The sequence below is a fragment of the Ceratosolen solmsi genome, unplaced genomic scaffold, assembly GCF_000503995.2.
Source record: "Ceratosolen solmsi marchali unplaced genomic scaffold, CerSol_1.0 scaffold35, whole genome shotgun sequence".
Classification (NCBI taxonomy): domain Eukaryota; kingdom Metazoa; phylum Arthropoda; class Insecta; order Hymenoptera; family Agaonidae; genus Ceratosolen; species Ceratosolen solmsi.
In genome coordinates this window covers 3555632-3581268 of record NW_011948423.1, presented here as the reverse complement: position 1 = coordinate 3581268, position 25637 = coordinate 3555632, and the positions used below count along the sequence as shown (strand labels likewise).

The 25637-nt window shown below is 36.8% G+C and overlaps 4 protein-coding genes across 4 annotated transcripts; 3 read left to right on the top strand and 1 right to left on the bottom strand.

The window, feature by feature from the left end:
• Positions 1–453: 453 nt before the first annotated feature.
• On the top strand, positions 454–2328 carry dcma (decima). Its single transcript, XM_011499837.1, has 2 exons — positions 454–646; positions 2073–2328. The coding sequence occupies exons 1-2, from the start codon at positions 454–456 to the stop codon at positions 2228–2230; spliced, it is 351 nt and encodes a 116-aa protein (XP_011498139.1). The 3' UTR covers positions 2231–2328.
• Positions 2329–8174: 5846 nt separating this feature from the next.
• On the top strand, positions 8175–9058 carry LOC105362167 (protein KRTCAP2 homolog). The gene is made up of 3 exons (XM_011499529.1): positions 8175–8349; positions 8489–8704; positions 8780–9058. Exons 1-3 carry the CDS (start codon positions 8346–8348, stop codon positions 8950–8952), a joined length of 393 nt encoding a protein of 130 aa, XP_011497831.1. The 5' UTR covers positions 8175–8345; the 3' UTR covers positions 8953–9058.
• A 95-nt stretch (positions 9059–9153) lies between these two features.
• Stoml2 (stomatin like 2) lies at positions 9154–11265 on the bottom strand. Its single transcript, XM_011499528.1, has 7 exons — positions 11025–11265; positions 10827–10949; positions 10509–10656; positions 10053–10301; positions 9813–9968; positions 9475–9719; positions 9154–9401 (listed from the first exon to the last, which is right to left on the bottom strand). Exons 1-7 carry the CDS (start codon positions 11067–11069, stop codon positions 9204–9206), a joined length of 1164 nt encoding a protein of 387 aa, XP_011497830.1. The 5' UTR covers positions 11070–11265; the 3' UTR covers positions 9154–9203.
• Positions 11266–12091: 826 nt separating this feature from the next.
• On the top strand, positions 12092–24218 carry Mat89Ba (nucleolar protein 6 Mat89Ba). Its single transcript, XM_011499527.1, has 11 exons — positions 12092–12567; positions 12632–13103; positions 13189–13476; positions 13775–14048; positions 14129–14423; positions 14510–14740; positions 15292–15723; positions 16002–16165; positions 16541–16794; positions 21617–22026; positions 23834–24218. The coding sequence occupies exons 1-11, from the start codon at positions 12178–12180 to the stop codon at positions 24077–24079; spliced, it is 3456 nt and encodes a 1151-aa protein (XP_011497829.1). The 5' UTR covers positions 12092–12177; the 3' UTR covers positions 24080–24218.
• The last annotated feature ends 1419 nt before the right edge of the window (positions 24219–25637 follow it).

Below are 25637 nucleotides of genomic sequence, written 5' to 3'. Positions count from 1 at the left end.
GGGGGGTAGGGGGGGAGTTGCGACTACGGGGGTTTTGGGGGTTGGGGTTGGGGGGGGGGGGGGGGGGCGGAGAGGAAAAGAGAAAGAGAGAAAGAGAGAAGAAACTTTTACCTAACTATAATCTGTGACATTAATGCGGAATATTAAAAGAACAGATTAAAACTGTGATTAAACGTACAATCTACAATCCGAGATGTTAAAGTCAAAGTAATCGCCCCGACAACGTTCGACGGAATATTTTTCCCGTCATTCGAGCCATTCAATTCATCCGTCAATCTCATTACACAGTAATAGCGAAATAAATGGCCAAACATCATTGCACAATCCAATCTCGTTAATTTATCTCGCGACGATCACGCCAAAAACTCCCGTTTTTTTATCAATCCACTCAAATTGCTATACATTGACCGAAACACGCTCGCGTGTATGTACACGCGTGCCCCCCCCCCCCCCATGAAACTCGTTCCAGAGAGCAAATCCGGTCCGTCGAATATCAGCAACGTCATCACTCAGATCCTCTTCTGCAAGCAAATAACGCTGGACTTCAACGAGGAGGAGCTTTGCAGCATCCAGAAGGACTCCGAGGAGATCAGTGCCCTCATAGCCGAGCTCCAAGAGTTTATGCCGCAATCCGAAGCTGATACAGGTACTGCTCCCTCCTCCCTACCTCCAGCGAGCTTTATTTCACATTTTTATCCGCAACTCCGTCGGAGGCAGCCAACCACCAGGGAACGAGCTTTCCTCTTCCTTCTTAAACGAGTTATCGAAATTATTGGATTACGGACTTACTGGCTTTCATAATTTCACATTAAATTGAAATCGGCCGTCCGAGTTAGTTTATTACTCGCGATTTCTTGAAAATAACCCTGCAAATATTTTCAACCCCTAACATATTTACCAACTTTTTACTTTTAATTTATGCACGCATTGAGTAAACATTTGGATATTCTATTATAGTATTATTATCGTTATTAGCTAACATTAAAAGTGTTACAAGTCGTTGCTGTTATCGTAACAAAGTATCTCTTACGAATTCAAGATTAGTAGCAAGAAATATATGAAACTCTTTTTATTTTACGCCTCAATACAAACTTAATACTTAAACACAATATGATGTGGTGTGCGTGTGAGTGCGCGAGTGCGCCCGTGATGTGTGTATGATTTTCATTATTTCAGAAGAATACAAACAGCTTCATTTGTTAACATTTATAATTAATTATACGCGTAGATACGGAGGCTTTAATTAGACGGTAACTTATAAAACCATTGCTCGTGATTCCGATCGACATTGTAATACGGATTTATGATATTCATGACCTATTAACGGTGAAATCACCGTTTATCACAAAGTATAAACGTTCTTTTGAAAGAAGTTTCTTATATTATAATATTGCATTTGTAAATAGAATTTTATCACGCTAACGGACCCTCGAACATCATATTGTTTTTGACGCGAAACTAAAATGCATTGAGGGGAAAAAAAAAAAAAAAAAAAAAAAAAATTTATGCAAAGCGAAACAAACGAATTCATTGAAAAATTCATATAATAATAACAATTTTCTATGACGAGACGAGGAATATCTTGGATTATAGAATTTTTACTTGAAATATCTCTTTAAACGTGTTTACAGTTTCTCACGAGAAAAAAATACAAACCCGACGACGACACGCACATAGGGCATATTATATACTATATTCAGCAGAATCTATTAAGTAGATTCAAAAAGTTCCTCGGGCTTTAAAAGTTTGAATGTCACCTTTTTATCTTTCGAACTCTTAAAGTTGTCGACGTAAGTTTTAATTATCCACTAAACAGAAAATTGCATACTCAAAGTATTATTAATTAATTTATTGGCATAACGTGGCTCTATTCCATCACAGCCCCGTAATGAAAATAACAGTCAATTATTTTTTCACCTCAAACGACTTACCTCTAAAATAAATGCTCTTTACTTTTATTTTTGGATTTGCCACTCCTGGCATTATCTGAAAAAAAGTCAGGAAATAAAAGTCACGGAAGAGCCGAGGTGAAGCTACTTACCGACCAAACAAATGCTTAATACTGTCCACAGAGCGGCCAGTCGCGCTCCAGGAAGCGGCTAATCGTCTTAATCGCAACAACGGCGCCCGTAAAAACTTGCGATGGGAAAATCGACCAAATAGGCATCCTTCATATCTGCGCGGGACATTCAAATTTTTCTGCTGCACCGGCCGACCGAATTACCTTTGACTTCGTCTCGGTAATGTCCCGATGTACCAAAAAACGAAAATTGATTTAAGCAGTGAAAGGCTGATGAGGAGGCTCTCGTAGATACCAAATTACACGCGCGCGCGCGCGCGCGCACACACACGCACACGCACACGCACACACATATATGTACACGCGCGCACATATATATATATATATATATATAAATAGGCGCGCGTGTGCGCGCGCGTGTATTTATAATATATGCGCAGAAGAGTAGGATATTCTTTTCCGAGAATATTTTGGTTTTCACGAAAGAAAAGCGCACAACCGACCATTACTCGCGTGCTCGTAACAGAGACAGATAAATAATCAAAGTCAGGTACAAATATGTATGTATATATACATACACGGGACAATCCGTTGAACGGGTAGGAATTACAAATATAAACAAGCTTTGTACACAGTTCATGCAAATGGTGCGCCGTTCAATAAAACATTTAGTCAATTTTCAGTCCGCGTACGTTTATGCCTCGAGTTCAGCAAAGAAAAAGTATCGATCTTATCCAAATAAACTTGTGGTAAACTACTCTAAAACTCCCAATCAACCAACCAACCAATCAACCAATTAACCAACCAATCAACCAAGCAACCAATCAACCAATCAATGAATCAACCAACCAACCAACCAACCAACCAACCAACCAACCAACCAACCAACCAATCAATCAATCACTTTAGTTAACTGCACCATAGTCAGGCGCACAGATACACAGGCGTAGATACACCTGAAATATTACAATACAGGATCTTTATTTAAGATATAAGAACGTAAGTTCAAGAAAAGAAAAACGATTATTTACAAAGAAAAAGAATATAATGTTAAATGTAAGTAAGTGCCATACATTCTGTGCGATGTGGCGGTACAACACGTGGCATAAATCCTCATCAAAATTACGAAAATTATAATAAGGCGCAAAAAAGGATGATATTTATTAAACGTCATGTCACGCAACGGGTCCAAACGATTTGGCTTTGATGCTGGATATCAATTCATATCAGTACATAGCAATAAAGCGTACATGTCAACCCAGCCGAGCGAAAAGGAAAATGCAAGAGATGCATTTTCTTACAATTTTTTGTCCCTCGATCTAGAGCTATGAAAAGTGTGTAGAAGTTTATTATATTAAGAACATGCATTCGCGCACGTACAGGGTTGGAGCGACAGAGGGAGGGGCGGGGCAGGGCAGGGCACACGTACACAAATATACAGGCACGTAGGCAAACATAAAATTACACATAAAGATTATTACGTACTCGATTTTCGTTACGATAATTTCGACTTATTACGAGGTATTAAAATCTCTATCTTTGTATTTTATACTTTCCATTCGTTTCTCCTTTATCGAGTCGAATATAAATTTTTCTAATCGCTAGCGTATATTATACAGGAATAATTAGTTGCCGGGTAAATAAAGGACGATTATTAATAATATTAAATATGAATAACAATAGTAATATTAATAGTAATAGTAGTAATAATAATAAATAATAAATAATAATAATAACAGTAGTAATAATATATAATAATAAATAATTAATAATGATAAAGAGAAAAAATTTAAGGGGAATCAAGTAAATAAGGCACACATAAATAATTATTAGTCTTGCAACTATACAGTGCGTAGGAAAGTAAATTCTAGATACATTATTCAGTATACTTGCAGCAACTTCTAGCCCAATAGGATTAAACTTAAGAAGAAAGTTATAGTATTTTGTGATAAAGTATTAAAGTAAAAATGAGCAAATAAAGAAAGCGCGTGTCGGTCAAATGTTCAAGACCGCGTGCAATAAATCGCGTGTGTCGTGGCATATCGTGTCGAAAAAAAGTCCGAGAGAAAGAAAAACCGAAGTATTTCGTGCACATCGTCTCTCGACTCTATTGTGTACAAAGGATCAAATGCGAAAAAGAATGCGGGAGCAAAAATAAAGGGGACAGAAGAGTTGGTAGAGAAGTGTAATGTAAGAAAAGCCGCACTGCTGCCGCTGGCGGACAAATCGAGATTATATTCTATTGCACGCGCCATTTTATCTCTCTCTCTCTCTCTCTCTCTTCTTTTATTTTATTTTACTTTTCTGTCAAACCGATCGATATAGACATGGCCTACGAATCCATAGGGTCTCGGCATTGGTACAAAAAATATTATTACTCTTCTCAATCGCAAAAACGTCGTTCAGCCTAACATTTTTCTTATTGTCATTTCCATTTCGTAAATAGCATACGTACGCGATCACACAGAAACACATGCCCGAGCACCTGGGACATACTATTAGGCAAACACACATAACATGCGCATACGCGAACACGAACGCGGCACACGCACGAACATCATACGAGGTAAAACAGACGCGCAAATTTGCACGTGTATGGACTCGATATGCACAAACACTGTATCGTGTGCGCGCGCGCGCACACACCCACCCACGCACCCACACCCACCCACACACACACGCACCCACACACCCACACACCCACACACCCACACACACGCACACACACGCGCGCGCGCGAAATATGAAAGGTATTAACTATTTTTTTTTCCATTATTTTATTATATATAGTAAATGATGATAGAAGATGTATTCGTCTGAGTTAATGAGAGTGACAGAGAATAGTGCGTATATAGCCGAGACAAGAATATTGGAGGTTTATTGCATATTATGTCTCGGACTCCTTATTATATTGTATATTATATCTCGATTATATAAATCTATATATAACTATATATTCGTATTAAAATCAAATTCTAATTTATTAGCAGAGCATAAATTGAAATAAAATATAAAATGATTATATAAAATAAATGATCCCAACTGATGCGTTTCCCTCTTCATCTTATTTTTATGCACATTGGGCATTCATTGTTGATTCCACATAAAAACGAATCATAAACCACTCCCAAACATAAAAAAATAAATAATAATAAAAAAAACATATATATGTATATGAATATGCATACATAGACGAAGTTAAATGACGGGTACTATTTTAGCGATTACATGAAATAAAGAAAAAATAAAAAAAAAATACAATGTACAAGAAGAGTGCGCTAGGCGCGCTTTACACATTAGTGCAATTACTTAATATTTTCATGCGCTTATTAACTCTCCGAGCGCCAATTATAATATACATCTAAATCAATCGACGAATGAATAATAAATAAATATATAAATAAATGATTATATTAATATATAAATGCATAAATAGTTTATACATATATGAAATTTGAGCCTTGCCAAAAATTATTCGCACAGCTCGCAATGAAACGCATTATAGTGGCATATTAAATATGATGATGAAACTTATTTAAAATAAAATTCATTGACGGCGACAAAAGAATCCAAGTCAATATTAACTATTACTACCGTTACTGTACACCTAGTTAAAGTTAAAAAACACCATATATTTCTTAATTTTATGGGAGCATATTCGCATGCGCGCACTCGCTCGCACGACATATGTACACGGTCAGCGTACCCACACACGCGCACACCCACACATCATGCGTAAAGAAAGTACGCGGCATACGTGTATGCATACGGGCGCATATGCATTAACAAATAATATTCATACGTGCATTAAGCAAATATGCACGAGACTCACACATTTAGATAAAAATACACATGGCGAGGAAAAGGTAATGTTAAAATTATATTCGAACGAACAAGATACATAACAATGCCAAATTTATGATATTCTGACACTTTATTATAAATGGACGCGGACCAAATCTATCCAATTTTCTGAATACGTGACCACACATTATGAATATTGTATAGTCATTATTCATTATATTTCTTATAAATGTATTCTTATAATAAACTTTACTTGCCAAGTAACCTTTCATATCGCTATATATATATATATATATATATATATATATATATATATTGTCATACTGAATTTTTATCATTATTATTTTAAAAGAAATAATGAACGTTTGAGAAGAAGGAGAAATTTTTTAATAAAACTTTTATAATATTTTTTTTTCAACCGAAAAACTTATATCTCTGTGTCTATGATAAAAAATAAAAAATACAAAAACTGCACTACCAACATATTTATAACTTGTTTCAAATAGTCCTCCGTTTATTCCCATTCACTCTTAATAATAATAATTTTTATTATTATTATACATTATATATATATATATATATACACACACAGCGACAGACGCATATAAATTTACAAATTAAAATTTTCAAACTGTATAACAACAGCGAAACTTTAGAAGACGATCAAGCAATCAAAAAAAGTGACCTCATCAGTGCTAATTTATATATGTATATATACACACACACACGCGCGCACGCGCGCCCACACACACACACACACACACACACACACACATACATATATATAATACTCCGAATTAAAAAAATATTGTAAATATAATAATACATGAAATAAACATTCATCAAAAATTGCAAAAGTTTATATTTTCTGAACAAAATTGTATTTTTTTTTTTTTTCATAGACGTGCTATAGCTGCCATGAAAATACTCAAATTGTATCGACAATTTGTACATCATCAAATTTCCATGCAATACAAATATAAAGATATATATTGGCGAAGAAGAAAATCAACAATTGTAATGGCACGTTTCTCTAACAACTAATTATTTTAGTAACGTGAAGCTCCATTTATATTTACTGGTATCTTCATAAAGATTTGATCTTCATTTGATTTAAGATATTTTATGATTTATTTGGGAAAGCGGCAGTTCATTAATTCATTATAGAATCTTTGTCCACGTAGCCCTTATATTGAGTGTTTAGCTGATATTTTTCAACATCAAACGTGATTTGCTTTTGCTTAATCAAGTCATTGATTAAAAAAAAGTCTATGTTTGTCGAGGGTGTTTTCTTTTCTTTTCTGCTTTTTTCTTCTCTTGATTACATGTATTTTTTTTATACATACATGCAGGATTAACCTAGTGTGATGCAAGCACGATCCAATAATAGTTTATTTGTTGACGGTGAAAAATCAATTTTTAAATGTTGATTAAAAAAAATTTATTGTGTGGGAAAATGCAACAGAATGCGCAGTGTAATGGGTAATTAAGGATTAGGAAATACGTTTTAAGTTGTGCAGATTACAAAATTGCACGATTATTAATATTATTCTTAATAAAATAATTTTTTTTTTTTTAAATTAATTTGCCCAATAAAAGGAAATTCGTTTCCTTATTGTATTATTATTTAATGTAATATTATGTAAAAACTTACTAAATTCGAGAAATTTAAAATAAACATTGTAAAGCCACAAGGCTTATAAAGTACATTTATAGTGAGTATTAAGCTGAAAAATGGAAAAGAAGAAAACCTTTACAGTTAATACGATCGTATGGATATTATAATGTGAAAAATTAGAATAGAAAATGATTATCAAATATGTACTTTCATTCATAATATTCATGGACAATCTTATGAAATTACATTTAACGTAATAAGAATGAACGATCGGGGGAGTTAAGTATATAATAAGCGGGAACTAGCTCGTACAAGTGCCTGTTCTAAAATTTAAATGGCCCAAGTAAATAATAATATTGACGATGTTAATAAACTAAACGAGAGGAAATAAAAACAATCGACAATATTTACAGTAATAATCAATAATAAATACACTTGTGCGGCATTGATTTATAGATAATAGAGTCATTTTCGCTAGCCTATAGAGTCAGCAATCACGTTAAGTTGTCACATTAATGTTCTCAACCGACGTAAAGATAATAATGAGTTTGGGAAGGACCGATACGGTTTTATGCATTAGCCTGCAACAATCGAGCTGTACAAATTTGGCAAACACATGCATATTTATGTGCTTTACCCATAAATTTATGGCGACGGTCAACGATTCACGTCGCTGAACTCTTCGGTGCGTGCAGATGTATTGGTGTAGTGACACGTCGGCCGTCAGTCAACATATTCCTGCATGTGAAATTTAGTACAAATAATGTCGAAGTTAAGAAAGGAGAAATAGTAAAGTTTTTATGATTTTATTTAATTGTACGAGTTTGATGAAGGTGCTATCGGCTAATTAAAATATAAGCTTTACCATTGAGAATTACGAGGATAAATCGTATAGCGTAAAAGATGGGTTAGTAATGTAAACAATTTTACTGTATTTTGTAACCTATAAATCGAAGCGCGATTGTCATTAATAAACCAAGTTCTTGAATTTAATAAACGATGTGATCGTCATTGATTGGTGAATAATTAAAAAATTTGGGTTCCAGCTGTGACCAGCAAGGTTTCCCTTATCCTATCGTCTATTTTAACGGTGCTGCTATTTTCTGGAATGCAAATGTACAAAACCTGGCTGATTTCTTCTAAATTGCATATAATTTTAGGAGGGTACATGGGATCGTTAATATTTCTATTTCTTTTGACGGCTTTTGGCAATTTAGAGGCTGTATTGTTTGGAAAGTCATTCCAGTTAAAACTTCCTGAAGGTATGGGATGCGGATGTATGTGTGCTTTGTTACTCATTGCGCAGAATGTAATAAAATTATATTTTTATTTTACAGTTTTCATATCGTTAATTGTGTCGTTGGTGGCGTCTGGTTTGATACATCGAGTCGCAACCACAACTTGTTTTATATTCTCTATAGTGGCTTTATATTATATAAACAGAATATCTCAAGAAACATACTCAATGTCAGTGCCAACAGTCAATATTCATATGAAAAAGAAAAAATAATTATTAATTTTATTAATTATCTCCTATCATTTTTTTCATTGTTATCTATTTGACAATAAAACTTGTAACAATAATCGAGTGATTTAATTAAAAAGTATACACATATTATCTTATTTTATTTTATTTAAGCAGCAAGATGTCGATAGTCAATTTGTAAATGCATGTTGTGTTTTATTATTAGAAAAAATGAAAAGAAAAAATATTTATTTACAAAGACAATTTTGCATAAACTATAATGTCATCTTAGACTCTTAGACTCTTTTTGTCGAGTTTTTGTTGTGATTCTTTCTTCTGTAGTTTTCTGCTTCTTCTTTATCGCTAAAGTACTCGTAGGACGAATCATCTGTAGTTTCTACATCATATCTTTCGGGTTGTTGATATTTGGTAACGTTTTCAGAAGTCTGAATTGGTTCGTTTCCAGGCATCACATGTTTATAAATGGACATTGCCTACAATAGACAATCGCTTAGTTAATAAATACTTGCTTAAGAGAATAGAATGAGTTTAGTAAATAATCGTTACCTGAGCAACGAAACTGCCCACGTCGCTGACGTTCTTAGGAACGATTAAGGTATTATTTGTTTTTGCTAATTTGTCGAATGCTTGAATATATTGTTCAGCAACGATAAGCGCAGCCGCATTATGTCCACGTGAAACATTCAAAGCGTTCGCAATTACCGACAAACCTCTTGAACGTGCCGTTGCCACAGCTAGGATAGCCTCAGCCTCTCCATTAGCTTTGTTTATGAATTCTTGCTTTTCAGCCTCTGGAAATTCACGCCTGTCATGTTAATTAAACTGCCAAGGCGAAATGCAGTCAAATGTGTCAAAATAGGAAACAAAGTATTTCGATTACTTACCCGAGCTAAGAATTTTTGCCTGTCTTTTACCTTCGGCGATATTAATATCGGCAGCCCTAATACCTTCAGACTCCAGAATGGCAGCTCTTTTCTTTCTTTCAGCTTCGACTTGCATTTGCATGGCTTCTTGCACTCTTTCTGGTAATTTTATGTCACCTGGAAAAATAGATTTTTTATGGCAAAAATAAATACAATACAATAGATAAGACAATTATATAAGTCAGAGGTAAAATAACTAACGAATTTCATAACGAAGGCAACTTATTCCCCACGCTTCACTCGCTTTATTTATACTTTCTACAATACTGACGTTAAGACCTTCTCTTTCCTGAAAAACCTTGTCCAAAGATATTTTTCCCAACTCGGATCTCATAGTAGTTTGCGCCAACTGTATAATGGCAAATTCAGGATCTTGGACTCCGTAAGACGCTAAATAGGCATTATTCACTCTCAAGTACAATACTCCATCGATATTTAATGTCACATTATCTGAAAGAGACCAATAGACTTTTATCGGGCAAACGTCAACAATCGTTACCAGCGCAACAACTTAATAGAAATAATAATTTGCGAATAAAGCCAAAAGCATTCGCAAAATAATGATACAACATCTTTGTCGCTCGTTATCTTCCAAGCCATCGCTGGACTTTTGCGTAAGAACAAGATTTCGTAAGAATATAATTTTGCAATCTTTACCTGATGTAACGGCGCTCTGTTTTGGAACGTCTATCGCTATTTCTTTAAGACTTTGAACATACTGAACTTTGTCAATTATTGGAATAAGAATGTTAAGACCAGGCTCCAATATTCTATGGAACTTTCCCATTCTCTCAACGACCCATGCCTAATAATCAACAATCGTACAATGCAATAATAATAATAATAATAATAATAATAATATATATATATATATATATATATATATATATATATATGCACATGTATGTATACACGTATCGAATTACGTTCAATAAATTATTTTTCATTATCATTTGACTTTGACTATCCAACTACCTCTTGATGTGGAACGAACATTACAACAGTGTTGAGTGGGGTTGCCAGCGATTTTTCTCGAATCTGAATCGGCGGTATCAACGTCCCCGTATATCCAAACTCCGCATTCGCACCCAAACAATTCTGCAATTTATATTCATCGAACGCTAATTTAGACAAATTGAATTAACGACCGGCAACCGGCATTCAACAACTTACCCTTAATGTCGCAACATTGCGAAACAGTCTCGTTTTACTTAGCATTTTGCTTGCTTTTTAAATACGGCTCGGCCTTATTATCGCCTAAGTCGAAACTATCATTCACGCTAAGCGTCTTTCCCCTCTTTTCTTTGCTTTATCAAATCGTTTTATTAACTCCTTCGCAGCCGTAACATGCGTTTGCGATGCTACGTAACCTCTTTGCTCACCAATCTTACAACTGCCAACCTCACCACACCAAACATACAAAATAATCTCGAAACTCCGCTTGTCGCGCAACAAGTTGGCAGCCTGCGCGTAACACAGTGTCGCCTCGACGAGCCGCGATATCCTCTATTGTTCAAACGAGGCTATCTTTCTCCGCGCTGCCAAAGTTTATTTATGTTTTGGCCAAAATCACCTTATTATTATTATTATTATTATTATTATTATTATTATTATTATTATTATTATTATTATTATTATTATGAATATTATTGATTGTCCAACGGTGGTGAGTTGATCCCAACTAGGATCGTGAGCCTGCGGAAGCCAATTTTATCGACGCGAATGTATTATCTGGATTTATTGTTATACCACACCGAGTCCGAAAGGTACTTTTTTTTTTTTTAACTCACGATACGGTTTTTTTAGTATAGTGGTTTTCTTAGGCTGACTACTGCAAAGTTGTAGAATGATCGTTAAAACGTGGTGGTGGCGGTGGCGGTGGCGGTGGCGGTGGCGGCGGAGGAGGAGGAGGAACGGAATGGAAGGAGTACGAGGATAAGGTAGATGATATACTGACCGTATTATGACCGGGAGTGCTCCCGTCATGATACATCCGTCAATGTACGAGAAAGGTTTAGGTTTTGAGTTTGGGCCACGTGCGTGGGTTAAGCGGTTCGTTGGTACACGTTCGACAGGCTGCCGAGAGCGACGATCGTATAATATTGCAATTTCATGTGTGGGACTTTAAATGAATTTTAATATAATTTGAGTTGGATCGAGAGAATACATCGTAGTGCGTGATTATTGGACAATTAGCGCGTACAGGTGACTGCTACGTTGAATTAGGTGGCTGTTAATTATTTGTGCTCATAACCTTTTAAATCTAGCACACATCGTACGTTGTTATTTAAGGCGTCGAATTGGGTATGTTGGGAAAATATTGTTTATGATAGTGGATTGCGTGGGTGTGGTTGAGAGGGATCGGAAGCAAAGCGAGATAATGGAATCGGAAGGAATTGTAAGCTCCGAGAACGAGCTGGAGAATGATCGTGTGCCTGGGATAAATGGGAGAAAGAGGAAGGGAACGGATGATTTGAAGAAGCCGAAGAAAAAGAGGAGTAAAGAGAAGAATGACTTGTATAAGCGACCAACGGTGGAGGAGCTCAATCAACTCAGAGAAACTGAGAATCTGTTTCATTCGAATTTGTTCAGATTACAGATCGAGGAGGTTCTTTCAGCTGTTAAAGTATCGGATAAATATAATAGGCTATTTAAGCTGTGGTTCGAAAAATTCGAAAACCATTTAAATTCAATGGAGGATAATGTGGAAATTGAGGTAAGCCGTGTAGATTGATATTAATAGTCGAATGGCTAGTTTTAACGAATACTTATGCTTTCAGCTAAATAACGATACGTTGTTCGAAGATTGCGATGTAAGAATACCCATGAAAAAGTTGCCCAACGACTGCGCTGGCACTTTCAAATTCTTAACACCTTCGAAAATTATGGTAGGTGGTTCGTACGCGATAGATACTGTTATTGGTCCTGACGCTACGATAGACGTATTGATAGAGATGCCTCGAAGTCTATTTAGGAGAAGCGATTCGAAGAATTATGTGTACATGAGAAAGAAAGCTATGTATCTGGCTTTCATAGGCCACAAACTGGACAAGGAGTTAGTGCAAAGCATGTGTTTTATGGGAAATCATTCGAATCCTATATTAAAAATCATTCCAAGTGGAAAATTAAGCAAACGCTGCGTCGTTTATGCTCATCTAGTTGTACAAGACACAACTTTCCCATTGACCAAATTAATACCCCAAAAGAATAACGTAAAGAGTAACTGGTTTTTCAAAAGTAACGATAACGATGGTAAATATTCTTTTATGATACACGTCGACATCTTATTATGAACCATTTAAATTTATTATGAATAATTGGAATATCGAATTTTCAGTTTCAGTTACTACTTCGCCAACTCCGCATTATAATAGCACAATTATGTACGATCTAACGACATTGCAGGCAAATGTTCACAATATCAAAGTGATCAAAGAATATCCAAATATAAGAGATGGTATTATACTGTTAAAAATATGGTTAAAACAACGAGATTTCAGTAATAATTTTGAAACATTTAATGGTCATGTTATTACAATGTACGTTTTATATTTGTTGTATACAAAAAAATTAAATACATTTATGAGTAGTTATCAAATTGTCAGAAATACATGGCAGTATTTGGGTAATTATATTTGTTATATATTAAATACTTACTTATGTACACACACACGCGCACGCACACACACGCACACACACGCACAGAGAGAGAGAGAGAGAGAGATATATACATCTTCATAAAAAGATAAATTATAAGTTTTACATAAAGAAATAATTAAACGAACAACAATTCGAAACCAAGTATAGCTATATCATTTATTGTTTGGCTACTTAAAAGATTTTTTTATACTTTACAATTGTTTATTATACAAGTGTGAGATTGATAAAATTATTATAGAATAAATTTTATGCTTTTAAAAAAGCTCAAGTCAATTGGTGCCAGTCGGGCATAAGCTTGTGTCGAGACGAAGAAATCAAAGAGCGAATTGTCGATTATCATAAATACTATGATTGTGTTTTCCTCGATTCGACTGGATATCACAATTTAGCATCGAATGTAGTCGGGGATACATTCAAGTGGATTGCAAATCAAGCCGAATTATCACTTCAGTGCTTGAACAACACCCGCATCAATGGCTTTCAAATACTTTTCATGCGAAAAGTAAACTTTTACAATATATTTGATCAAATTGTTTGGTAAGAATGTTGTCTTATTTAATAACGATATAACATTTTAAGAGCTGAGCGATTAAAAATTCTTTTTGTCCAATTCGCAGCTTCTACAATGCGAAAGCTTTGAAAAATATTGTTAAAGCAAACAGCGACAATACCAGCGAACTGAATTTTGGCTCCAACAAGTATATTCAAATAGTGAAATTTATCTCAAAATTTTTAAAGGAAGGTCTGGGAAATAGAATATCGTTGATCAATATTTTCCCGAGAAAACTAAAAGAGTGGGAATTGAATCAAGAAATTCCAGACGACGTCGACAGACTGCACGTTGGCTTTCAATTGAATCCAAACTATTGTTTCAGCATTATTGAAAAGGGTCCAGGTGCTAATCTACCAGAAGTGCGTATACGCAGAATTTTCTCCTTTCGAGTTTCCCATTACATCAATTACAACCATTCTATTTCTATTTCTATTTTCAATGGCAGGCACACGCGTTCAGGAAGTTTTGGGGAGATAAATCGGAGCTTCGAAGATTCAAGGACGGCACAGTTTGCGAGGCTGTTATATGGGCAAACGAGAATGCAACTTCTTCCGAGAAACGTCAAGTACCTCAACAAATTATAAAATATTTACTCGAACAGAAGCTTTACTTATTCGAGCAGGTTCACTTCTTCTTTTTATCTAATCAAATAGAGGAATTCCTGAGCCTGAAGAAGGTAATTTATTTTAATCTTTCGACCCAAGGAATTGGATTTAATCGTATTAAATGCCAGTGCGGCAGCGGCCATCGATAATAAACGACAATTAATTACAATGATATTTACCTTAAAGCTCGTAAAAAGAGAAATAAATTCCACATCGTTAGATACTAAGTAGACGATTAAATTTCCTTAAAATTCACCACACGTTCTTACATTACATACACGCGCGCACTTACGCGCGAACACATTAACGACAGAATGCTTGGGTTTTGATCAAATTTATGCATCGTAAAGCTATCCAAGACAATAAAATTCCCCATCATCCGATCATCCGATCATCGTAATATTCAACGAGAAAAGCCACATTTGTAAACGTAGTTGTGCACAAAAGTTATACCAAACTTACACACGCGGCAGCTCGATATTTTGCTTAGTTCGCCGTAATGCGTATCAAGACGCGCCGAGCACATTCATTATTTCGTACTTATTCATTATTCTCCATTAGTTTGCGCGAAAAACGCGTAATAATTACAAAACCTGATTTGGCTCGGTAACTTCGATTGCAGGTGCAAGTCCCGGCATTCCAGTACAGCAACGAGGAGGCTTCGCTCCAGGCTATCGTGCTCTTTGACTCCCTGAAGAAGCAGCTCTCAAATCTGACCGATCTGCCCTTGGAAATAAGCGGCGTCCAGGGCTGTAGTCCCGTCTGCCGTTACACCGCCGTCTTCCCGCCCCTGGCGAGGTTCTGCCGAGCGGACGGTGTCAACGTCATCGCCGGCAAGACCCATCTGCGTCTCGCCGAGGAACCCAAGGACCTACCCCTCTACCACGAGCCGATCGAGGCGGTCCTGCAGATGTGCATCAGTGGCAAATGGCCCGACGAGCTCGAGGCTCTACGGATGACCAAAGCCGCCTTTTACCTCCAAATCGCCGAGAACTTGAGGAAAGAGAGCAAGCTCAGCGCCCACGGCTCCCTCAATCACATCGACGTCCTAAAGGTTAGCCGCGTTTACTACAAGCATCCTCGGGGATTTAGCATTGGTACTTTCGACCGTGCTTTCACCCGCTGCCCAGCAATTCATGGATGCTCGAAGCACAAGAGCTCCTTAAGAGGTCCTTGGCCCCATGAATTCATCCTCCGCCAATAATTGAATTCTCAAAGTAGATGTTTGCGCGCGCGTGTGCGCGCGCGCACACACACACACACACACACACACACACACACAAAATTCTAGCCATAAATATTAGCTAAGCTAATATAATTGTCTTTAACTAGGATGGCTTACCATTTCGGCTTCGAATAGCAAGTCAGAAGGAGATTGGCCTGCTCAAGCAGTTAACGGACGAGGATGGCGTTAAGAAGTATCGGGATACCGAAGAATCGATGGAATTGGAAGCGAAGCTCTTCCATTTGCCAAAAATCACCGGCGCATTGTCCGGGTAAGGAACGAGCCAATAACATATTATTTTTTATATATATTATATATAATTTTCGATTTTCTTTCTTTAACGGAGACACTTATCCTTGTATCGTCGTAATGGATAAATTCGCGAATAACTTATTTCATGCAATGAACGCAATAGCACGACCGATTTAGAAAAGAGAACCGTCGCTTTGAATGTCCATTAGATAGCAATGAGCGATGATTCGTACGGCACTTGTTAATATCCACACTCAAAGCACGTAAACAAATAAATAAATAGATAGATAGCCCAAGGCCATGGAGAAATTACGATTGTGCCGTTACTGCGACTTTCATCGCTATGTCGCGACGTCGAAATCCGTGAGCTAATTCCTCGCGTCCATCCCGACAGATTGCACCGACAGCAGCCGTCGTTCGGTCCAGCCTGTTGTTTGGTCAAGCGATGGCTCTCGTCCCAGCTGATCGACGAGTCCCACATGCCGGGCATCGTGGTCGAACTGCTCATGGCCGCCATCTACCTGGAGCCGCTACCCTACGAGTCCGTGCAGCAGCCGCAGGTGGCATTCTTGCGCTTCCTCGAGTCCTTCGCCCGGGAGCACTGGAGCACCGATCCCGTCCTCGTCAATTTCAACAACGAGATGACACGTGAGTCTGTCGTCGTTTTATCGTGCCTCGTTTGGACTCGTTTGGACGGCTTTTAGACGTAAGCCGAGGATGTCGGTGCGCTCAACATTGGAGACTGTGGAGAGTGGGGAGGAGGCTCGTGCTATTTTTTCGGAACTTGGTCGACGCGTTCGAAGCTCCAAGCTCGAATGCGTTAGCTCGGGAGTTTCGCAAATCAGCCACTCGTAAATCATATGCTGTACATTATATCACAAAGTGGCCGGAACTTGTGCCTCCGTACGATTATTTACTTGGTCGGTTCGGTTGGTTTACATGAAGGATAGTTAAAGGATTTTTGGCGATAGAGCCGACGTGCATTCCCGATACGATAGCTAAGCTCGTTCGTGAAAGCTTCGGCAAATTCGTCAGTTATAGTTGATGTTAATTTGATATAAATCTCTGATTAATCAAAGGTCACGTTGGCTAGAAACATTATGCATGGGTGATAAAACGACAAAAGAAGAAAAAAAGAAAAGAAAGAAATAAGTTGGAGGCTACGACGATTTATCATTCGAGAATTGATTAATCATTGGGCGGTTAATGCTCTTCAACGAATGTAATTCTTAGTTTCCCCGTGGGCGGTCCAGGGATTTGGATTTATTTATTGAAGCAAACGCGCGTACGTACGTGTCTGTCTCCTTGTACTATTAGTAATCACTCCTATTTGTCGAGGGTGGAGACAAATTTTCGTGCTGCCCAATGGGCTTTTATTACCGCGTGTGTGCGCGTGTGTGGTGTAGGGGCTAGGGACACAGAGACGACGGATATCCGTCAAAATTACAAACGAGCACAGCTTCGAGCGGCTTAGTGGATAGTGAGGGGTGAGTCGTACGAGCATGCGTTAATAAACTTACGATGTCCTTAAGGATAATATTGTAATTTATGTGCTTATGATTCAGTCCAGTTTCGCCCCGTTCTCGAGCGAATATCAACATCGAGTGTCGCGCGTACGTATTCAACGTGGCAGAATTTGCAAATATTTATTATCTTTCGTCAAATATAAATCTCCCCTAATTATGGGAATGCACATTCGATTCTCGACAGAATATTATCCAAATAGTTGACAATATATTTTTTGTTTCTAATATTTGACATTCCGTCTGTCATGCTTTTCTATTTTAATTAAATATCGTAATATCCGCATTAATTTTCAATTAAATTACAATTCAATGTACTTGTATTTGTGACAAGTTATTGGACACTGCTAGTAATTAGTCAAAATAATCAATTGACCCAGTTACTTTACTTCTTACTTAATGGCGCATATTGTTTAGTTGTATACCATAATGTATAAGTGTTGAAGAAGACCAAGTTACATTCTCATGATGCGAATAAATATTTTTCACCATCCATCCGTGAGTTTGCGCGACTTGTTAAAGCTCTTGAAAATCTTTCGACTAATTGCTTTCGAGATTAATTAAAATACTACTCCGCGTAAGTGAGCGGGAACAATATAATGCAAACGGGCTTAATTTCATTGAAGCGCTTACAGTGTCTTTGAAGAAAAAATGAAAGCCCGGGCGGCAGGGCAGCAGGGCAGGGGTTGGTGGTTGGGGGTTGGGGATTGGGGAGAAGTTAAGGGAGCGGTAAAAAAAATTGTTGGTTACCGTAGGAAACAATGCAGAGTGAGATATTTCTGCAAACTAGAAAAACTTTGACGAATAGTTCAACTTTACATTCTTCGCGAATCATATATCGTATTGGCAATTAAAATAGCTTTAATTTTAATATTAGCCAATGAATTTCATGAAAGAGATAATAAATTAATCTCTTTACACGACGACGATTGTCAATAAATTATAAATAGCGTGTGTTGCACTGGGGACTTTTCTATATATTTTATATTTATTCGTAAAATTTTTAGAGCCAAATGTATGTGTACTATTATCATAATCTATGAAATTACTCTTCAACCATCCGAGAAAGCCCTAGACGGTAATTTTTATATTTAATCAATATATGCATGTGCCTAGTAATTAATGATCTTATCGAGATGTCTATTTCCAAATTCAATGAATCGTACTCGATCCTTCAAAATCCTTGGCATATGTATAATAATAATGTTAATATAAATTGTGTATATACAGCCATACAGATATAAACAGATTTAAATTTCAATTAAAGATTTCTTGAAACCTGCCTATTAGAAAATCTGTCACATTCTTATGTCGATTCTCGATTCTGTCGTTCACGAATTCTTATCCTCGTCTCTTTTTTCTTCTTTTTCTTGTCCTGTTTTTTTCTTCTTTCTATCTTTCTTTCTTTCTTTCTTTTTTTTTTTTTAAGGAATTTTCGAATAAACTTTTTTTTCACGTTCGCCTTCTATAATTCTACACCTCGCGAGTAATAATTATATTCCGACGTAATTTCTTACATGATCTTTCCTTATTTATGACGAATACAAATTTTTTACCAACATCGTCTACTCAATTAATTATATCCTTAATTACAATGTTTATAAACATGCTCCACGTATAAACGATCAGCATTTCGAAGTTTGATTAATTGAAAAATTATAAGACAATTTGAATTTGTCATTTATTGCATTTTATACGTAGCGATGATAAAAAGGCAATTTTTATTGATATTCCTGGAACAATGTAAATTGTCGCTTAATCGACAATATATTTCAAGGCTGTAATACGCACCTATTTTTTAAACCATATTAAATAATAATCAGGTTATTTTTGATTTCGATATTGATTGTCGTCCGATCGAACGTTTTAAACGCGAAGGTAAAAAAATTTTTAAACTGTGATAAAGGACGCTTTTATCGTATCTTATCGTAAAATTATATAAACATTTCAAAACAAAATTCAAAAACTTATTAATACCTCTGTCGATAATCCTATTTGCAATTAATCAAGTAGACAAGATATGCATGTGAATTTCAATTACTTTTATTAAATTTTATTAAAATTATATAAGGACGGACATTAATGATTAAGGACCTTTATATAATAATGAGATAACGAAAACTGATGGAATAGTTCAAAGAATCGCGTAAATGTGTATTTGAGTATAAATTTTTATATTTCATTGACCTTTAATTGGACTCTCTTGAAATTTCGAATTACTATTTTCACTATAAATATAATTTACGTTATTTTATACGATGATTTAAGAAAAGTTGGAAAATTTATAAATTTCGATAAAATTTTCTCAAATAATTTCCAAGCTCTTATGACCTGGTAAAACAGTTACCGAGCAAATAGCGTGTAATGCTCCCATTACAAGGTATACCTTATTTGAGCCTAAAATTACCTAAAATTATAAAACAGGAAAAGAAAGTCTGTGCAAATACATTGCTTTTACAACTTACGTCGGGAAGGGTTTTATAGTTTTTTATCATGCAAAATTTGCGCCATCCGTAAATTTATGCGTTGCACTTGTCCTTCGCATTTACAAACTGGCTATTGACGTTTATAAATAATTGGGGCAATTGGATAATGTTTGAAAATTATTACATAATCGAATTTCCCTCGCCCGGAATAGATCACCGATTTATCGAAATTAGTTGGCAAATTAGTTCGGAACATAACTTTCGAACAGTTTTTTTAAATATCTGGTATTTTTAACTCTTTCATACTCTCCACGATAAAAGTCGTGGAATTTTAATTTAATCGACCGGTTTATTTTGCTGGGATGGGGGGGGGGGACAACAAAATTTACTCCCCTATTTTTTTGTTCTTAAAATCGTAATTGACCGTAATCAGCGTGTTCTTTGTCATCTTTAATCCCCTAAAACATATAGTGTCAATAATTAAAATCAGGGTAGTCTTTAGTTTTGTCATTGGGAAGTAAATAAACGAACGGACACAAATAGCAAGAGTTAAACAATTTATTATGATTATTAACATCCTTATATGATTGCACGGTACGTCCCGTCATTCATCTCGCCAATCGTGCAAACGCTGATTTCTCATTTATATTCAATAGAACTTGGAAACATGGAACATCTCGCATTCGTACGCATAACTTCATTCATCAATAACAACATTAACATTTCCTTCATAATGAATAGCTCAAATTATAACGCGAAAAAAAAACATAAATAAAAACAAAATGACGCTTCGTCCATCTCCCAACTCTCTCCCTTATTTCATCCTTTACAAACATTCAATTTTCTCATCGTGTATATTACGCACACAGTATTGGCATTCATCGCATTCCCAAAAAATTTATTCATCCACTAATAGCCTTTCACCATTAATGCGCCCGTTAATAATTCTATTTTATACAATAATCTTGTTATCGCGTCATCCTAACGGCCGATTAAAACTTCTCCATCCGTTTTATCTATCAAAATCTAATGGGACGACGTCGCAACAGACCTTTAAAAAACCCATCGCTCACGACGATATTGAAATTTCAAAGTCGAATAGCCATTGTGCCACAGCCATTGCCATCCTACGTCATTATCCTTCTCTCCACTTGAGCGAGGACTCGCTCCCCCCCCCCCAAACTCTCTGTCTTCCCATCCAAATGCATTTTCCAGGCCACCGGCTTTGGTCGTTGGTTTAATTAAACGAGCCGAGCAACTCTTTCGCGTTCCATTCCACTTGCATAAGCGCAACAATGGCCACTGACTTCGCTTCCGCTAAATACGTTTATGTCCTCCGGGGGGTGGGGCGTTTATGTCCCCCGGGGGGGGGGGGACCCGCCCCTCCCCGACCCCCCCCCCCCCCCACTTACACCCAGACGGGGTTATTACGTCATTATTACGCGCGGCTCGTCGATGTAAAGCATCACGACTGTTATAAAGCAAGGACGAACAGCCGATGACCAAGTTAACACTTTGCAGGCGAGGAGACCGTGGACGTGGAGAACTACTTCGGGACGTCGATGGGTACGCTACCGCCACTTTTCATCGTCACCCCCTATGACAGACGCTCGAGTGCGTGGACACGGAAGGCCCCGAACACGCTCATCCTCAACCGCATAAGCGACCTCTCGAAGGAGGTACTCCGGATCGTCGAGATACAGCTCTCGAAAGCGACGAGTCTCCTATGTGGTTCACTCTTCGTGCCCTCGCTCGCCGAGTACGACTGTCTCATTCGGCTCAAGGACTCGTTAAACCCCCGGCGATTCCAAGCCGTAGACGTGGACGACAGTTTGCCTACTGTCGAGCTGCTGCCGGTTAAGAACAACTACGTGACGAAGATGCCCGTCGTCGACTTTGTTCCGGTCGCCGAGTATCTCCGAGAATTGAGGGTAAGTCTTGGCGGCTGCTTGCTCTCACGAGGTTCCGACGACTTTTCTCTCTTTCTCTTTTTTTTTTGTTTTGTCGTTGTTTTTTCTCCCTCTTCGTCTTCGACACTCTCCTAGCGACCAGCGCAGCTATACAGTTTTTGCCGTCTTTTGTCGGGTGTTATGCCTGGGATTAGCAATAATTCTCGGGACAAATAACGTCCGCCATATTGTTCTCCTGGCATTTTGCCTCTTTTTCGCGCATTTTCGCTCCCCGTCATTCTCTCAATGTAAGCTTGCAGTGATTGGAGGTGTATTTGAGAGCGGCCGAGCGCGAGTACAGTTTTGCCAGCCTTTGAGCCCGCACAGTGATACTTTCACTGGCCGAGCAAAGGGCGAGGGGGAAGTTCCGAGACGTTGCTCGGTGTCTGCTTAAACGATAGGCTGATAAAGCCTTAAGAATTTCCATACGCGCGGGCGAGTGGGAGAGTATACGTCGTATAAGTATAAGTATACTTATACTTAATCGAATGACTTTTGGTTATGAGAGGCGCTTCATCCGCCGCTGTGATTATCGCTTTCGTTACACCCGATCGAAGAAAGAAAGTGCCTGTTGAGCCTATTCGTTGCGAGGCCCACCAACACTTTGCAATCAACAAATCCCATTAATACACGCCCCGCCCGACCACTATGTTTCGTACTCGCGAAATCTTACCTAAAACGAGCATTTCTCACTTAAGGACAAAGAGTGTTCCCCACGGGAGTTTCTTCTCCTTCGTCTCCTCCTCTTCCTTAGCTTATTACCGATTATTGTTTTTGACACGAAATGCTCATTATTCTTCGCATTTTATCCGCTCGCACAGTCGGCAAATTGCAATGCATTAAAGTGGCTATTTGCAAAAACGATTAACAAGGGCGTCGCCTCGTTTTTTGTTTGTTGAAATTTTCACTATCGGTATTATAATTGCCTTCTTTCTTTTTACAAGACAATAATAGATAACGAATAACAAAAGATAAGTACTGATTGAATCTGATGGTAAATGGATAATTAATTCAATGGATAAATTGGTGGGGCGTATTTAATGGAAGAAATGCCAATCGTGTCAACTATTGAATATTTAATGAACAATGGGCCAAGTGATCGGATTTTTTGAGGAAATGTTTTGACCCTTTGCTCCAACGATCGTCTTATGCTTTACTTTTCCTTCTCTTCTTGTTTTTCCACGAATAAAATGCATATTAAGCCCTCGTAGAGCCACATTGGACGGCGTGCAATGTAAACGGGGAAAAGAGAAAGGCGCGAGATTGACGATTGATGATTAAATCGTTATAACGTGCGATTAAAATATTAAAAGTTGGCGTCAAATAGCCATTATTAATTCACATACAAATACATCTTAGATTGGCAGATATTAATATTTATGTGGAATTTGAGGGTAAGCTTTGGATTATTTATGGCATTAAAATTTCCTCGTCACGGACTTCGCTCAATTATTCTCAATATAGAGAAGCACAAAGGCCATAAGGAATTACAGAGTGAATTGGATTTGTAATAAGACACGCAGTGCGCCGAGTGTTTCTCAAAATTTCACACAGAAATGACTTATCACGCGATCGAAATCAAACGCATTCCATTAAAATGATCGTATTATATCTTAAATTATAGACAATTATTTATTATTTAATCAGTAGTACAATCCAGTTGTAAGGATAAAGCTCACACAGTTACACTTCATTTTATCAACCGTTTTACGAGGAACGTTTTTTCATTATTTCATTATTTCATTATTTCAATATTTCAATATTTCATTATTATTCCATTTCTTTACAGAGTATTTACAACGACTTTGCTCTCTTCTTCCACGATACTTACGGCGGCAGTGTTATAGGAGTGTTATTAAGACCGCTGACCAACCAAGAAAGAGACTTTAAGGTCACGAATGTACATTGCCACAAATTGAATGACAATGGTAAATTGATATTAAACGTATCAGCAATGATCGAAGATTTTTACATTCTTGGCAACGGACTGGTTGAAACTATCGATATTCAGTCTACAAGCATCGACACCACTTAATCTGTACATTGTAAATAAATAAATAAGCTTAAAACTTATTGCTTGTATAATAATGAGAGATTATTTGAATAAAGTACTTTTTACAAACACTAAATGTAATGGATTATGTTTAATTGCGTGCTTTACCCGCCTCTCAGCACCGTCCGGGCGGGCAATCATATTTAGAAAATATATGTCTGTGACAATTATATGATCAAATTGGGATGAGGGAGGATTGTGTCTGGGGTACAAAATCCGATAATCAAAACAAAAGCCACAATTTAAAAGTTATCAATAACTTTTTTCTAAGTTGATAATAATACATTGAAATAATTTAATACGCCTCATTATTCCTTCGTCAAAGTATTGACTACGATCCTTTGATGTTGGCGATAATTTCGGTAAAAAGGGAGGAGTCTCCTCTCTTGGAGCACTCGCCCCGAGGCATCATCGTTAAAAAAAAAAACCAAAAAAAAAAAAAAAAAAAAAAAAAAAAAAATAATAATAATAATAATAATAAAGACAATAAAAAATAATAAGATAAAGATAAAGTAGAACGGGTTACATTCATGATAATAAAGGACAAAAGGGAAACTGAGATCCGATTCGCAAACAAAATACGCACGATGCTTTATAGCGACTTTTTTACTCTTTTAAGCATCTGCAACACAACGACGTTATTTACAAGGATACACAATTGGGCGACATAGCGCCCGTGTATGTGCCTCTGTTCTGTCAGTGTTACACATTGAACAATTTGACCTCTGCGTAAATTATTTGTTAAATAACATTTTTTAAGAACATAGTTATTCAAAAGTAACATCCAAAACCAATCACAGCTTACTACGTGTACATATGTATAAAGATTAAGAAAAAAGGGGAGAGGGGTACACATCGTTGAAAACGTAGTATTATGTATTGTTAAAATTTTGCGAGTGTAAAAAGTAATCGGTAGTAAGGGTGAGAGACGAAACACCCAACACTGTTAAGGATAAAGTGAAAAATACATATCTTCCCACCATCATGCTCTCATCTCGATAAAATTCCTTTCCCTGCTCCCATAAAGTTTTTCAGTCCCGCGTTATCCAAATGTATACCGCTCTCCGCTTTATAACATTCTTAGGCAATAATTATTCTAAAATTTTATGCATCAATTAAACTAAAAGAATTTGATTTTATGTACATAAATTAAGTAATCATAATGCTATTGACTATTAATAGTAATTACATTTTGAATTACATTTTGATAGATTTCTAGATATCGTAAAAAGTGAGAGTTATTTCATTCCATGCAGCAACTACGAAATTTCTAAATGAAATTTAAATATGTACAAAATCATTGAAAGAATAATTCTTCGACTTATTTCATAAGATTTACGGTCTGACAAATTCTTCTCTCTCTCTCTCTCTCTCTCTCTCTCTCTCTCTCTCTCTCTCTCTCCGCTTTCTTTCTTCCATACAATACTCAATTCAATTAATTTATCGGGATTTTCATATCAAGGTGTGCGTCATGAAGTTCGCGTGTCGATCGATTACTTTTGGAGAAACTTTTGCAGTTGTTTGCATGGACTCGATTTAT

Excerpts from the sequence above, each read along its gene's own strand:
- LOC105362167 (XM_011499529.1), top strand. Across the intron at positions 8,705-8,779 it reads CCAGTTAAAACTTCCTGAAG|TTTTCATATCGTTAATTGTG; the intron begins GTATGGGATGCG and ends TTTATTTTACAG.
- Stoml2 (XM_011499528.1), bottom strand. The coding sequence starts at position 11,069 with ATGCTAAGTAAAACGAGACTGTTTCGCAATGTTGCGACATTAAGG. Across the intron at positions 9,969-10,052 it reads TTGCCTTCGTTATGAAATTC|GTGACATAAAATTACCAGAA; the intron begins GTTAGTTATTTT and ends CTATTTTTCCAG. Across the intron at positions 9,402-9,474 it reads TGGGCAGTTTCGTTGCTCAG|GCAATGTCCATTTATAAACA; the intron begins GTAACGATTATT and ends TGTCTATTGTAG.
- dcma (XM_011499837.1), top strand. The coding sequence starts at position 454 with ATGAAACTCGTTCCAGAGAGCAAATCCGGTCCGTCGAATATCAGCAAC. Across the intron at positions 647-2,072 it reads GCAATCCGAAGCTGATACAG|AGCGGCCAGTCGCGCTCCAG; the intron begins GTACTGCTCCCT and ends TACTGTCCACAG.
- Mat89Ba (XM_011499527.1), top strand. The coding sequence starts at position 12,178 with ATGATAGTGGATTGCGTGGGTGTGGTTGAGAGGGATCGGAAGCAAAGC. Across the intron at positions 14,424-14,509 it reads CAGGTGCTAATCTACCAGAA|GCACACGCGTTCAGGAAGTT; the intron begins GTGCGTATACGC and ends TTTCAATGGCAG. Across the intron at positions 22,027-23,833 it reads AGTATCTCCGAGAATTGAGG|AGTATTTACAACGACTTTGC; the intron begins GTAAGTCTTGGC and ends ATTTCTTTACAG.